A 15,467-nucleotide genomic window follows, 5' to 3' on the forward strand; every position below is an offset into this window, starting at 1 on the left:
GTGTTTTATTTAGGCTACTAATAACACACAAATGGTTATGATTTCATTGTATATTGTATGTAAGTGGTAAGAGGGAAATTAGTCTCTCGTCTAGAGATATTTGAAAATAAATTCTTCCATTTACCGATTAATAGTTTTATTATTAATCACTTATGTACTATCGGCCTTTAGCAGGACTATAAGTTCTTATAGAAGGGATATTGGTACAGTTTGAAGTGTATAGCATATTTCGAATCACTTATTCTTAATTGAATATGGTCCGTATTTTCTTTATTATTGATAAAAGTTTTCAACTGGTCAAAAGAACTAAACTTTCTACAACCCGCCATTTTAATAACAATGCACAGTGCTAGAGCTACTTCAAAACCTTTGGCGTCACAGTCTGTGACGTCATAGTCTTTCCCGTTCTTTGAAACCAAGACCGGTGACCGGGCATATAGCCACTCCGTATTAAAAATGGTGATTCTGTCGCAACTATTATTATCACGATTTGTGGCATGCATTCAAGAGTCTGAGATTAATCATTCTGTAGTTACTGATAACGACCATACGGGTACTTTCATATTCTGTAGCATATCAGCCGGTTTCGCGTGAGAGGACAAGAGTTCTGAACAATATTTAATAATTTTTATCACTCAGTAAGCTTACACCAAGTTTGGAATTAACATATTTCTTACAAAAAGACAAATTACTCTCATAAGGAAATACATTTTTTTGTGTTGATAGCTAAACAGAGTAAAATGGTCGAAAGAAGAGACTAGAAATTTTACTTTTTGCAAGTACCAAGACAACCTCAGAAACACGTTTATTTTTCAATATAAAGTTAAACGAATTTGTGCTAAAATTAAAACTATTTAATTGTAGTGACATTTTATTTCATTTAAATAAACCCTTTAGATCGATATTTTTGCTTTAAAACTTAATTACTACACTTTAAATGATGAATCATATATTCATCAGCTTTAAGTCTAAGGTTTAAATTAATAAATAAAATGTGTTTTTTAACTAGCATGAAGTAAATTGGCCATGCAAAGAAGAGGTAAATTTAGTATTTTTATGGGGATAATTCTGCAGGCGCAATATGGCAACACTGCTGCTAGAAGAGATTGCCAACTCATTGTATTTCTGTCTGATAACCAGTAAACACGCATTTCTCAATTTCCTCGCTTAAAGTTGGACTGTGTTCATCATTGGTAACATATCTGGAGTGTAGATATAAAAGTGAGGTTGGTGAAATATATTCATTATCTTTTGAACAGATTTACTCAAAATTTTCAGGGCTAATCTATCTAATCAACCTTTGTATATAATTAATAATTAAGTGATTGTATTATCCACTGTGCTTTCAAAACCTGATTCAGAAGTTAATAATAGTATTAATATCTATAGAAAATGGAAAATTCACCATCGACTAAAGGAGAAACAATGGATCTAACTGATCTAACTACACAATTACAACAAGATCATCGGTCTTTAAGAGAAGAACATACACAATTACAACAAGATCATCGTTCTTTAAGAGAAGAACATACACAATTACAACAAGATCATGGTTCTTTAAGAGAAGACCATAAACAATTACAAAAAAAAGTTCGCTTGTTAACAGAAGACATAGCACAATCACAATTACTGAAAGATCATGGTTCTTTAAGTGAAGAACATACACAATTACAACAAGATCATCGTTCTTTAAGAGAAGAAAATGCACATTTACAAAAAGATCATCGTTCTTTAAAAGAAGAAAATACACAATTACAACAAGATCATCATTCTTTAAAAGAAGAACATACACAATTACAACAAGATTGTCGTTCTTTAAGAGAAGAACATACACAATTACAACAAGATCATCGTCCTTTAATAGAAGAAAATACACAATTACAACAAGAGCTAGCTGACAAACGGGGCGAAGTTGAAGAACAGAGTATAAGATTGGAAAGTAGCATCATAAACACTTCTCCAATAACACCTCCAACTCACGTTGTGGCTCTTGTATGTATAACGAAAAATAAATACAAATTGGTGAGAGTTCTAAGAACATATCTTGAATCTACACTAAAAGATATACAAAAGGAGTACGATTTGTCAGACATTACAAATTGGGAAAGGGAGGGGCGTCTTTGGAAATGTGACACACCTAACTCTATTAACACAGCTTATTTGGTTCGTGAAATATTAAAAAACCACAATGTGCGTGTGGATGGAAATAGACAACTAATTTTCTGGAGCTATGGCATGAACCATTTGATTGATATCATCTTAGCTTACCAAAATGCAGCAGGAGGAGGAGACCGAAGAGCAAAAGAGGTGTTTCAAAGACTAAACCTGTAAAAGAAAAAAATTGAAGAATAATGATTGAATAGTCTGCTAAACTGGAGAACAGTGGTAAGTGCATGAAAGTATTTCCTACTTTTACTGCGGTAGTTCTTAACTGAAGGTGTATTAATGTTTGATTTCCTGGTTGGTAATTATTGAAATGCAGACATTTTAATCGATTCAAAAGAGTAGATGTTTTGGATAAATAAATTATCATTGAAAACACTTAAAAGTATATAGGTACCACACAAAGCAATCTAAAATTAAACATAAAGTCAAATAGAAACAATAATTTGTTAATCTTCCTTAAAATTAATAATTAATGACACTAAAACTTTAATTTTTATTGTAGATATAATGATATATCTACACTTGGTCATTCACGATTTAAGGTACAGGATTTAAGGATGCCACCCAAACTGGAAGTTTATGTGCAACAGAATATTTCCTTAGTAAACTAGAGGCCAAGGATCCTCTTAAAGAAAATTTAAACAAAATTTAAGCCTAATTTTGGTTTATTTCATGATGTTTTTGTTTTCTTGAACTTATTTCACTGGCACATGTTCCAAAATATTTAATTTTTAATACAGTTAGCTTTAATAGATTTAAACACATTTATTACAACTTATATAACAAAACTTAAAACTACTTCTTAAGTAACTTCACTACTTTTTAAAATTTTACATTGTATAAATTTCTTTTTTTTATTTTGGGAGCTATTATTCAAAATGATAGGGTCATAGCTTGTATATATATATATATATATATATATATATATATATATATATATATATATATATGTTATCAGTTGTGTATATATATATATATATATATATATATATATATTAGAATAACATGTAGAAATTTTTGAATGATTATCTATTCAAAACATAAAAATTACTGAATTAAATAAGGTTTACAACATACACAGTTTTGGTAAAAGATTTATTTACAACTAGCCGTTACCTGCAGCTTTGCATTTTATTAAAAGCCCTACGTAGTTAAGGCACTTATGATATAATATAATGGGGCTCTATGGTATTTTTTAAAACGTAAGTAAGCATAATTATATCAGGTACCGTATATTTTATTTCAGCGTTTATGGTTAATATGATCAGAGGTTAACGGTCTGACTCTTATATCTGGTTTTGCATGTATAGGAACATTTCTGTTTCAAATGAATTATATTTCAATGTCATAACTGAGTTTTACTGTTGCTCCAATCAAAAAAATATATACATAGGTCTTGGAAATTCACTTCAATAAAAAACCGTTTATTTCCAGTCATTGTTCTCTACTACTGGTCAAAATATTTGGATATGTAGGTTTCAGAAACTGTCAACATTATGATGAAAAATAGAACATTTACTGAAAACGATTACAATAATTCTAGAACTGACTATCCCATTAAATTGTTTATCCCTCAATGTGATTTTGAAAATCTGTCTTCAGAGCTAGCTACTTATGACTGGAAAATTTTAATATATCTAACTAAATTCAAGGGTGAATACATGTTTGAGTCTCTGTTTACTGTTATCATTTACAATATAAATTTTTCAAAGTATTAAAAAAATTAAAACCGAACAATTATCCAAAAAAATAAATAAAATGTGGTGTACTGACAATTTAAGGAAAATGAAAGAAAAACTATTGTTTCTTAGTGACTTGATAAAGGGCAATCATAATCAAAATGTTTCCTTAAGAGATAGGTGTAATGAATTAAAATATCAGTATAAAAAGTCCATAAAAGAAGCAAAACTAGCAATTAATGTAAATTATATAGAGCAAAGTAGTAATAAATACAAATCGGCTTGGCGTATTATAAAAAATAATAATGTTCAAGTTAATAATTTCAAAACCAACATTGATCCTGATACTTTCAACAATTATTTTGTAAATTATGTAAATGAAGTTAAACGAAACATAAAAGCATCTGTAAATAATGTTCAAAGTCATGAGTTGCTGCCAGCTATTGTGTCCAACCAGTATTTTTCTTGGAAAAATACAACTCCAGAGAACGTTTTGAAAGCCATTAAAAAAATGTAAAATTCTGACAGCCTTGATTTTTACGATATGTCAAATAACTTATTACAAAAAATAGCTTTAAGTTTGGTAAATCCTCTTGCAACCTGTATCCACCAATTACTAAAAGAGGGGGTGTTTCCTAGACTACTTAAAGTTTCCAGAATTTGCCCAATATATAAAAGGGTCCGAAGGATGAGCCTGGGAGCTATCGTCCCATTTCTGTTGTTCCAGTCCTATCAAAACTGATTGAAACGCTGGTCTACGAACAGATTGTTGATTTTTTGGAGAGCAATTATCTTTTAAATGCATCTCAATTTGGTTTTAGAAAGACTAAATCTACTGTTGATGCTATAGATGATTTGATTAGACAAATTAATCAGGTATTTGAAAATAAGGCTTTTGCTCAGGTCACCTTCTGTGACCTGAGCAAAGCCTTTGATTGTGTTAACCACTGTGATCTTATCACAAAGCTAAATTATTATAGGTTTTCAGATCCTACATTCAAATTTTTCAAGTCTTATTTACATGATCGACAACAGATAGTTACCATCAATGGGGTAAGGTCCAAGGACATTACAGTAAAATATGGTGTCCCACAGGGCTCTGTCCTAGGACCACTTCTATTTTTAATCAGTATAAATGATCTACCTTTTTCAGTGACAGCTAAAACAATACTTTACGCTGATGATACAACTTTTATTAACATTGCAAGTAACATTGGAGAACTCTCAAAATTTTCAGATGAAACCTTAATAGGTGCTTCCCAGTGGTTTCGATCTAATGGATTTCTTTTAAATGAAGAAAAGACACAAAATATAATTTTTAGCTTGAAACCTTATTTGGCCCCTCTTGATAACAGTTTTAGCTCCAATGTAAAATTTTTAGGAATGTATATAGAGAACCAACTAAACTGGAACCAACATACAAAATATATAAGCAAGAGGCTTTCTAGAGTTATTTACCTGTTAGGTTGCCTTAAGAGTGCTGTTCCTAAAAACTATGTAAGGACTGCCTATTTTGCGTATTTCCAAGCAGTTTTTCGAAATGGTTTAATATTTTGGGGCAACTGCTCAGGAACTGAAGACATCTTAATTCTTCAAAAAAAAGCTATTAGAGTAATGACTAATTCTCAACCGCTGGAACATTGTAAACCACTTTTTATTCTGTTAGAGATTCAAACTGTTATCAATCTATATATATATTTGATTCAATTAACTATATTCTAAAAAATCCAAAATTTTTAAAATTTAACAACGAAATTCATTCATACAATACAAGAACTAAAAACAATGCTGTAATTGTTTATCACCGCCCCAGTAAAACCTTAAATAGTCACATGGTGACATCGCTGAAAATCTATAATTTTTTAGAACCTCTGGTAAATAAGTATCCACATAAAACCTTCACTAAGCTTTTTTATAGTTGGCTAACACCCTTTCTATAGTTTAGACGGGTTTTTAGAATTAAAAAACATTACATTTTAGATATATAATAATTTTTATATGTAAATTTTGACAACTGTTTATTTACTGTTTAATTTATATATCTAGGCCTAGTTTATTTTAAATTAACCTTCACTAACTAATTTATGTTACTAAAGCACTGTTTTTTTTTTTCTTTTTTTAATGTTAGTTTAAGTATTATTTTGATAAAATTGTTTTATTTTGACCATGTCCTGGGCTGCAATATGACATTGTCAATGATTGTAAGAATTTGAATGACAAATAAAGATTTATTTATTTACTTCGGTTAAAATGGGTTTAATTCCAGCTCTTGCAATGTAAGATATTTCCAATGCCATAGTTGAGTTCGCCTTATTGTCTCGATAAAGAAATGATACATATGTACTTAGGACTGAGACTTACTACTGTCAAATTATCTTCTCCCAATATAAGGGGAAAATCCTCACTACCCAACATTTCAAAATAATCGTACATAATAGGTTTTGCGTAAAAGAAGTCGTGTTGTTTTCGGATTGTAGTCTGGGAATGAATGGCTCATTGAGGCATGTTGGTGTTCATTCCTGTTTTTCCTTAAACCACTGTAAAAATGCCATGTAACAATGTCAGTTTTGAGTACATTATTTGAAACATTCAAAGCATTCTTCATTATAATGCATTATTACAACAGCGTTTTAATAAAATTTCTAAAAACAAACTTTAAACAATGTATTTCAAATGCATTAAATGTTTTTAATTCATCTGGATCAAAAGGGTAACTTTGTCTTTGTTATCTGCATTCCACCACTGATCAAGCTCTATTAACTTAATATTTTATAAAACTAAAATGTAAACAAATGTTTCAGCTTCTTTGACTTCAGGTGAGACATGAAAGAAAGATTAAAAGTGTCAGTAAAAGCTGTTTAATGTCAGTTAAATTTGTATTGCGAAACATGACATTTCTTAGAGAGTTTTTGAAATAATTTTTTACAATTTGTCGAAAGCTATCTTTTTGTTTGACTATTTTTATAGGAGAAATTATATCTTTCTTAGCAACATAGTTTTAGAAACAATATCTGTGTTTATCTGCGGCAAATCATTCAATTTATTATTATTATTATCCGAATTTTAAGTGTTCCAGGAAACTTTTCCGATCTTTCTCTTCATATAAACCTTCCTCGAACCTCAATGATTATTTTAAAAAAAACAGCCAAAATGGTCCCGCCGTTTTTGAAATTAGCACTTAAATATTAACTACAGATGTAGTGATTCATTTTTAATTATAAAATAATTAATTCATATATAGTACATTTTTTAATGAAGAGTTCATTTGATAGGTGAAACTCAGCTAGAATATTTTAGTGAATGGCCTTAACACAAGCAATTTTAACAGGTGTTTTGTAGTCACTGAAATCGCCCATATATTTGCTAAAAGATTGTTGTAAAATGTTCTCAGTGCTGTTTACTTCTGCACTGTACTTCATACTGTATCAATTCCCACTTATTCAATTTTTAGAGATTTTTCACATGCTTATGGACCATGTAGGACAGGAATACTTAAATTCAAGGAGATATAAAGAAATTCTTGAATCCAGTGTTTTTATGTTAAGTTTTTCCAGTCTGCCTAGAGAAATATGCTAAACTTGTCTATTTTGCATAACAACAGTTTCAAAAGTAGCTAGTTAAAAATACAAATCTAGTACAAAATTACAAATCTAGTTTTGAATTAGTTATGGCAGCTGATAGAACCAGCCTCTCTAACCACAAATAACTTTGTTTAACTTTTAATAAAAATCAACAACGAAAAACCATGAAAAAGAGGATTATTAGTCTAAGTTCTATTACTGACATTTCTATTAAACATGCAATAAGATCTCTGTCTTCTGACCTTTCACATGTAAAACTAATATATAGGTCTATAAGAAATTCTCCTGTAAAAGTCTCTAGAGAAAGTATAAAAACCTTAGGAGATCCTACTCTTTGCCAGATTTAGGGCGAGGGTCCAGGAGTCATGGCCCCTCTCTAAAAATTTTCCAGGTATATATTTTTTAGTATTCGTTTTGATAAAAGTATATGCTTATACTCTAAAAAGGGTAAAAATGTGTTTTAAGATGTGTATTTTCAAGTATTTCTGGGGAGGGCCCCAGACAATTCCGTAGGAGTATTTGATAAATTTCAGATCCCTCAGTTGCGACCTCCAAACTTCATGCTAAATCCGGCCCTAATCCTACTAAACATAAAATGTTGTCTGTTGAATGATTTGCCGCAGATAAACACAGATATTGTTTCTAAAACTATGTTGCTAAGAAAGATATAATTTCTCCTATAAAAATAGTCAAGCAAAAAGATAGCTTTCGACAAATTGTAAAAAATTATTTTCATAAACTCTCTATAAGCAATGTCAAATTTTATGTTATTGATCAACAACCTTTTCTTAGTAAAAACCTTTAAGAAGTTTAAATAGTGAATATGGAAAAACTTGAAAAATAATGATTGAATAGTCTGGTAAACTGGAGAATAATGGTAAATGAAGACATTTTAATCTATTCAAAAGGGTAGCAAAAATCTCAGAATAAAGTTAAGGCAGTGTGGAGGGTGGTAATTAGGGAAACTAGCAGAGAAAAACATGTAAACAAATTAGACAAGATGATTATATTGCTAGTGATAAGAGTGAAATATCATCCATTTTAAATACATATTCTGTGTACGTCATAGACTTAAGGTGGCTCTAAATACTTATAAGGCAGTTTCATGCCTCAGGCCTATAAAACTAGTAAAAAATTGAGCAATTTTGATCTTACATCTGAAAAGGAGGTATCTGAAAAAATTATATCTCCAGCCAAAAAGGTCAGCAGGCTGGGACGAGGTGTGCCCTTTTCTCCTGAAAAATACTCACATCTGATTGACAGGCCTCTGATACACCTCATTAACACCTCTTTCCAAAGTGGAATATTTTCTGATCTCCTGCAGTTTTCAATTGTGAAGGTATTACCAAAAAATAAACATATGTGTATATATATATATATATATATATATATATATATATATATATGTGTGTGTGTGTTCAGTTGATAATCTGAGGGCCATTTTTTATATGTTTTGGGAAGGATGTTCAGAAGAATCTATAGATATCTTGAAGAAAACTCCATTTTATGCCCTTTTCTATTTGCCTTCCGACAAGGGAAAAGCACAGCTGATGCAAGTTTTGAATGTTTGGATGAAGTTTCTGCAGTGTGGATGGCTCGCAGTTAGTTGTTGGTGCTTCTGTGACTTATCTAGGGCCTTTTACTGCGTAAATTATGATTTAGTATTAGAAAAACTTAGGTTTTATGGTATTGACAGAGTTGCCCTGAAATGGCTGGAGTCCTTTTTGAAGAACTGTTACCAGAGAGTTGTCATGGGCAATATGTGTTGAGTAATTATGGAATGGTCAACTCCAGAGTTCTGCAGGGATCTATTCTGGGACCTCTTCTCTTCTTGATTTACTTTTTATACTTTTTTTATAGTAATGCTCTTTCAGAACTCACATCCAAAGTCAAAATCCTTATGTACCCTGGTGATACTTCCATAGTGGCTACAAAAATCAAAGTAGCTCTTTTGCAAACATTATTCCAAAGTACTCAAGAACTAAACTCTTAATTTGATGCAAACAGCTTAGAACTCAACCCTTCTAATACTCAGTTCATAAATTTTGATTTAAACCACTGCAAGACTCCCAAGATAGACACATAATTAATTTCATCTCATTTTATTTCTGTAAATTATTCTAATTTACTTGGAGTAGTTATCAATGATACTTTGTCATATCATCGCATCAGCACATTGCTTCTCTACTCACTAAATTAAGCAAATTCATCTATTCAATTATAACTTTGGCTCATGTAGTTGACCATCAGGTTCTAATACAAGTGTATTTTGCTTATTTCAATTATCTGATATAAATGACTGAGATACAGTGCCTGGCCTGCAATGCCTCCTGATAAAATCTTTACAGGAGATGGTCCCTTCCTCTAATCTTACCCATCATGAATATCCTATTACTCCAGAAGTAAGTGCAAATCCATAAATTGTAAATTGTTTGTTTTCTTAATGCATTTTTAGGATTAAGATTAAGTATTAATATTGGAAAATCCCTAGGCAGAGTTGTATACAAGTGTATATAGGAGGGGGTTTGGGGATTATAACCCCCCCTCCCATTGATACAAATATTCAATGTTTATTTTTCTTGTATAAAACTAAAAGTACACTTGCAATCGAACAATGTATCATAATTCCCTTTTGTTTTTATTTGTATAGATATTTTAGCTATTACAGCTGATATATAGTAAACCACAAGACTCATGCTTAGTAATTTTTAGTCTGTGACCCATAGGTGTTGTCAGATATAATAGACACTGGTGCTTCCACATTTGCCGCACTTTAGGTGAGAGAGACAGCGAGTAATGGCCATGAACGCCTACCGGTTACCTCCTTTAATAACTCATTTTTAGTAGTCTTAAAGTACTTCTGATCACTTTTGGTGTTGGCACTATTCGTGTATTAGTGATTTGTGTTATTAATAAATACCAATAGTGGTAGTAGTAACAAAAATAAAATAAAAGTACAAAACCTCTAGATTGCTGATTTAAGGTCAATTCACACACATCAGTTCCGGCGCGTCACAGGTCAGTCACATCAGTCACGTCACAGTCAAAAAAATTATTCTATAATGGATTTCCTGTTGCGCCAGTAGCGTAGCCAGAAATTTCGTTCGGGGGGGGTCCGAAACCGGGGGATCCGGGGGATATTTGTGTGTTATTTGCCAACGAACTCACTGGTAAAAGGTAAATACCAATAATATGCAGCTTTAGTAACTACGCCTTATAGAAAGTGCAAAGATGTAATAGGCAAATTAAACTCTCACAGCAACTCTAGTACCACAAATTTTCTTGTATAGCTACAGAAACTTTACGAAGTTCGATTCTGGCCGAGTAGACGGCACCAAAGTGATGTTGGATTCACTGGATAAGAAAGAAAAAGAACAAAACAGAGCTTCACTCAAGCGTATAATTGATACAACTATATTCTGTGGAGAAAATTAAATACCCATTCGGGGACATTGGGCCACTGACGGCCGAAAACCCTTTAGAAAAGGAGGGCAATTTTCGAGCGTACAGATCGAACTAACGGTCGGAAAATGCACCGGAAAACACTACTGATTAGAAGTTCGGCTACTTTGGATTTCACTAATTGAGGTATTTATGAATGAGTTATAATGAAGATTTTTTGTATTATTACACTGTAGACGAGTATATAATTATCGGAAAAAAATAAAAAAATCACTTTCGGTCGGAAATAAAATACACCTGAAAACTCTAATGAATAGAACTTAACTACTTCGGACTTCGGTTATTGAGGTAAACGTGGTATTTTTGATTGAGTTAGGACGACGATTTTTTGTTATCATTAAATTGTACTTGACTACCTATATAATTATCGAGAAAAAATCACTTCCGGTCGGTAAATACCGAAGAAAAGCTCTCTACTGATTCGTTTTGACGATTTTGGATTTCACTGGTTGAGTGGTTGAGGTAAAAGTAGTACTTATAATTATGTTAGGACATTGATTTTAGAGATTAATTCAACGCCGACTAATAAATATATAACTATCGAGAAAAAAAATAATCACTTCCGATCGGAATATACTAAGGAAAATGAAATAATACCTCAGTCAGTGAAATCCAAAGTAGTCGGAACTTCTTATCAGTAGAGTTTTTCCTGTGTATTATCTGACCGGAAGTGATTTTTTCAATTTTTCTTCTATAATTATATAGGTATTAGTCGGCGTTCAATTGATACCTAAAATCAATGTTCTAACGTAATTCTAAGTACCACTTTTATCTCAATGACTCAACCAGTGAAATCCAAAATCGTCAAAATCTGAATCAGTAGAGCTTTTCCTCAGCATTTTCCGACCGGAAGTAATAATAATATAATAATACTTTTTATTGTGCAAACAATTATAAAAATTGCATACAATTGTCAAATTAAATTATTTAGAAATATATACAGTATATCTATTTTAAATTGCCCCCATTCATACCCGTTCATACACAGTCCACACTCATTCCTAAGACTCATACCTAAGCCATACGTTTTAAAATCTTCTAAATTCTACCACCAGAAATAGAGGATGATCCAATTACTTTAAATTTCATCCCAGCGGCTCATCATAAACTCTTCCACTGAGTAAAACACCCTCGACACCAAAAAGTGTCTCAATCGAGCTTTAAATTTAGTTGGTTCATTCAAATTTTTGATTTCATCAGGGAGCTTGTTGATCAGCTTAACACCAACCTCGGATGGCAAACGTTTGAATGCGGCTGTTCGGTGCGGATGTAACCGAAGGTTGTCCCTGCGTCTTGTCCCGTATTGATGGACGTCCATGCCTCGGACCAACTCGCACTTAAATCGGCAGTACAGGGCGACATCGAGGATGTAGAGACAGGGCAAAGTTAGCAATCCAAGCTACCGAAAGTGATTTTTTCGATAATTATATACACGTTTATAGTTTAATGACAACTAAAATCAACGTCGTAACTTAATTCTAAGCAGTCATTTTACGTCCCCAAGACGAATTTGAACGAAGTGGTCGCTAATTTAAACTGTTCGCCGTGTTACGGTTCAGGTTGCTTTACGACATCACGTGACCGCGCCCTATAGAAATACCGTGATTACACTACACTATCCGAAAGGCCGAGCCCAAAGTATTGTTTAATACTTTATGGTTTAAACGAAAGGACAATTATATTTTTAACAACGGTCACTTCAATCAATTAAATCAATCAATTTAATGTTTGTAGACAAGAGTAATGATAACTGTCCTTTTTTCTGCTGTTCCATGCTTTATTTTTTAATATGTCTTAAAATTTCGGGGGGGGTCCGGACCCCCTGGACCCCCCCCTTCGCTACGCCACTGATATCTACACTTACCCGGCTCAGTTCCGGCGCAGGTCCGTCAGTCGCTCTGCCGGCGTCTGTCAGTCATTTTCAGATTTCTTCCCACCGATATTTTTTGATTGTTCGGACGCATGACGGATGTGTTTGCTATTTTAAAGGATTGCGTTTTTATTTAAAAGTTGTATTTCTGTGTTGAGTTTATATTTTAAAGACTGTTTGTTACGATCATCAAGATGAACGATGAAAAATTGATAGAATCTGTTTGCAAAAATATAGTTTTGTATGATATGTCTAACCCTAAGTACATGGACTCGTCTGTGAAGAATGAAATTTTTAAGAATATTTAAAGAACTTAGTTTCATCGTCCATTAGTCCCTTAAATAACGTGATGAACTCTCCCTGACTTTCCCTCTTCTTCCATAAATCGTGAACCCATATCCTTCGCTTTTTTCTCTTATTTTCAATCTCTTCGTCATCTAAGGCTATCGCTATTGCAGCTAACTCTACTATAGTAAAATCAGGCATTGAGGTAATTATATATTAATTCTCCAATTTAATTCACTCATGATAAAATAAGCTAGACTATAAGATCACTGTATAAAGTGACTGACGAGTGACTGAAGCCAACTGACGGACAGTTGACTGACGAATTCCGGACGGAACTGTGACTGAACTGAGACTGAACTGTGACTCAACTGATGTGTGTGAATAGACCTTTAACTATTTAGAAATATTTTATTTCTTAAAAGTTATAGAAAAAAATTGGACTTACTGTTCCTGTTAAACTTTCTATGTGAATATTCAATGCTGTGGACTAGTAACCCCATTTGATCATCCTAGATACACCTATGGAGTTGTATGACTATAATAACAAGCCTAAGATCAACATTTCAATTATTAACCATATAAACCAAACTCATGAAAAAATTAATATATAATAACTCATTCACCTTAATATGTAAATAGATGTTTTATTCCTCATAATGATCTAGTAAAAATATATAGGAGTATCATTAATCAAATGTTATAACGACTGAAGAAACGTGTTATATAAGATTGTATAGTATTAATCTTTCGAATAATTAAAAAAAGTTCAGTTAAGTCCTGTCAGTTGACTACCGTAAACTTTCTTTGTATTACAAGAATTATACGGAAGATTTATGAGCATATTCCTGAAACATTTAAATATTTTTGTACATGTGAATTTATATATCTTATAGCTGTATAAACTGTTTACGGATTGTATCAAAAATCATTAAATTTGGATACAGTATTTTATATATATGTTGTGTAGAATGGACTGACTTATGGAAATTCATTAATAATAAATAGTTTAACTGAGAGAAAGGTAAATGAACTAAATTATAGTTTAGCTTAGAACTAATTAGTATTTTGTTTTAATCATCATTTTTAACACCTTGTGTTTATGTTTAGGTTGGCTGTTCGTCATGACCTTGCTGTTTTATCACATTTTAATTCAAAATCATTCGTCTTTTGGTTATGCTAAGTAGTTTATAAAAACAACCAGAAACCAAGGATGTAGCCAGTGAAGTGGTTCTAGGGATCCAGAACCCCCTCCAAATTTTTTATTATTTCAATTACTTTTTTAGTAAACGGTTATTATTATTTAAATAATTAAGTATCCTATTACTGAAATATACTGCTGAAAGATTGTTCTCAACACAGATACGAGTCAAGAACTTTTAAGGAACAAAATGGGACCTTTCTTTCTGTCCACTTTGGGAAAATATCAGTTGTCTTGACCCCCTCAAAAATTTTTCCTGGCTACGTTCTTGACGGAAACAACAGACAAGGAGAAATTTTATTATTATGAGTCTAAAAAAGTGGTTTAATATACATATGACATTATTAATTGAAAAGAGATTGGATCACAGTTAGATTCCTGTGGAACAATTACAGTTGTGCATGTTCTTCAAATAATACAATATTTCATCAACCATAGAACTGTTGTTTTCTACAACTTTTAGAATAAAAATATATCTTTATGTAATAAATTAAAATTTCTTACTTTTAGAGTTTGTTGAAATGAAGCTTATAAAGCAACATAAATGCTATTTGTAACATATAAAATTGTTGATACAATTTAAAAATTATACCTGTTAACATACAAACTATAGAATATTAATTGTCAAAACTATATACGTACTGAAAATATCAATTAACTTCATTTCATATTGAATATTATAATGTACTTATTAATATCAATAGTATATGTATTCATATTAATATATAATTAAACTACATATAATAATTATGAGTTTATTCATAATAGTAAATAATTATAATACTATACTATAATAATATAAAGGGTGGTGCAAAAGTCACTGGACAGTTGGTTAAAAGAAGAAAAAAATAACAGCAAGATGTAGTACAATAGTTTAGATCAAAACCACCATCTAGACAAACAGTGTATGACATACCAGATAGATTTGAACAACATGAATCTGTTATGGATGCACCAAGGTCTGGCCGCCCAACAACAGTCTCAACTGATGACAATTTATTGCGGGTATGTTTAGCTGTAACCAAAAGTCCTCGAAAATTGACCAGACGATTAGCATCTGAGCTGGATTTATCACGAAGGTCAGTGCAAAGAATGTTACACAAACAGAATTATAAATCTTACATTCCACGTTTATTACATGGGTTACTTGAAGATGATCCAGATCGACAACTTCAGTTTTGTGGATTGATGCTTAACCAACACAAACACCAAACCTTTTTAAT

General features: G+C 31.7%; 1 protein-coding gene across 1 annotated transcript; it reads left to right on the plus strand.

The window, feature by feature from the left end:
• Positions 1–1,097: 1,097 nt before the first annotated feature.
• Positions 1,098–14,422, plus strand: LOC124355145 (protein Daple-like). Its single transcript, XM_046806122.1, has 2 exons — positions 1,098–2,385; positions 14,154–14,422. The coding sequence occupies exon 1, from the start codon at positions 1,393–1,395 to the stop codon at positions 2,329–2,331; it is 939 nt and encodes a 312-aa protein (XP_046662078.1). The 5' UTR covers positions 1,098–1,392; the 3' UTR covers positions 2,332–2,385; positions 14,154–14,422.
• Positions 14,423–15,467: the final 1,045 nt, after the last annotated feature.

This window comes from Homalodisca vitripennis, chromosome 2 (assembly GCF_021130785.1).
Source record: "Homalodisca vitripennis isolate AUS2020 chromosome 2, UT_GWSS_2.1, whole genome shotgun sequence".
Classification (NCBI taxonomy): domain Eukaryota; kingdom Metazoa; phylum Arthropoda; class Insecta; order Hemiptera; family Cicadellidae; genus Homalodisca; species Homalodisca vitripennis.

Excerpts from the sequence above, each read along its gene's own strand:
- LOC124355145 (XM_046806122.1), top strand. The coding sequence starts at position 1,393 with ATGGAAAATTCACCATCGACTAAAGGAGAAACAATGGATCTAACTGAT.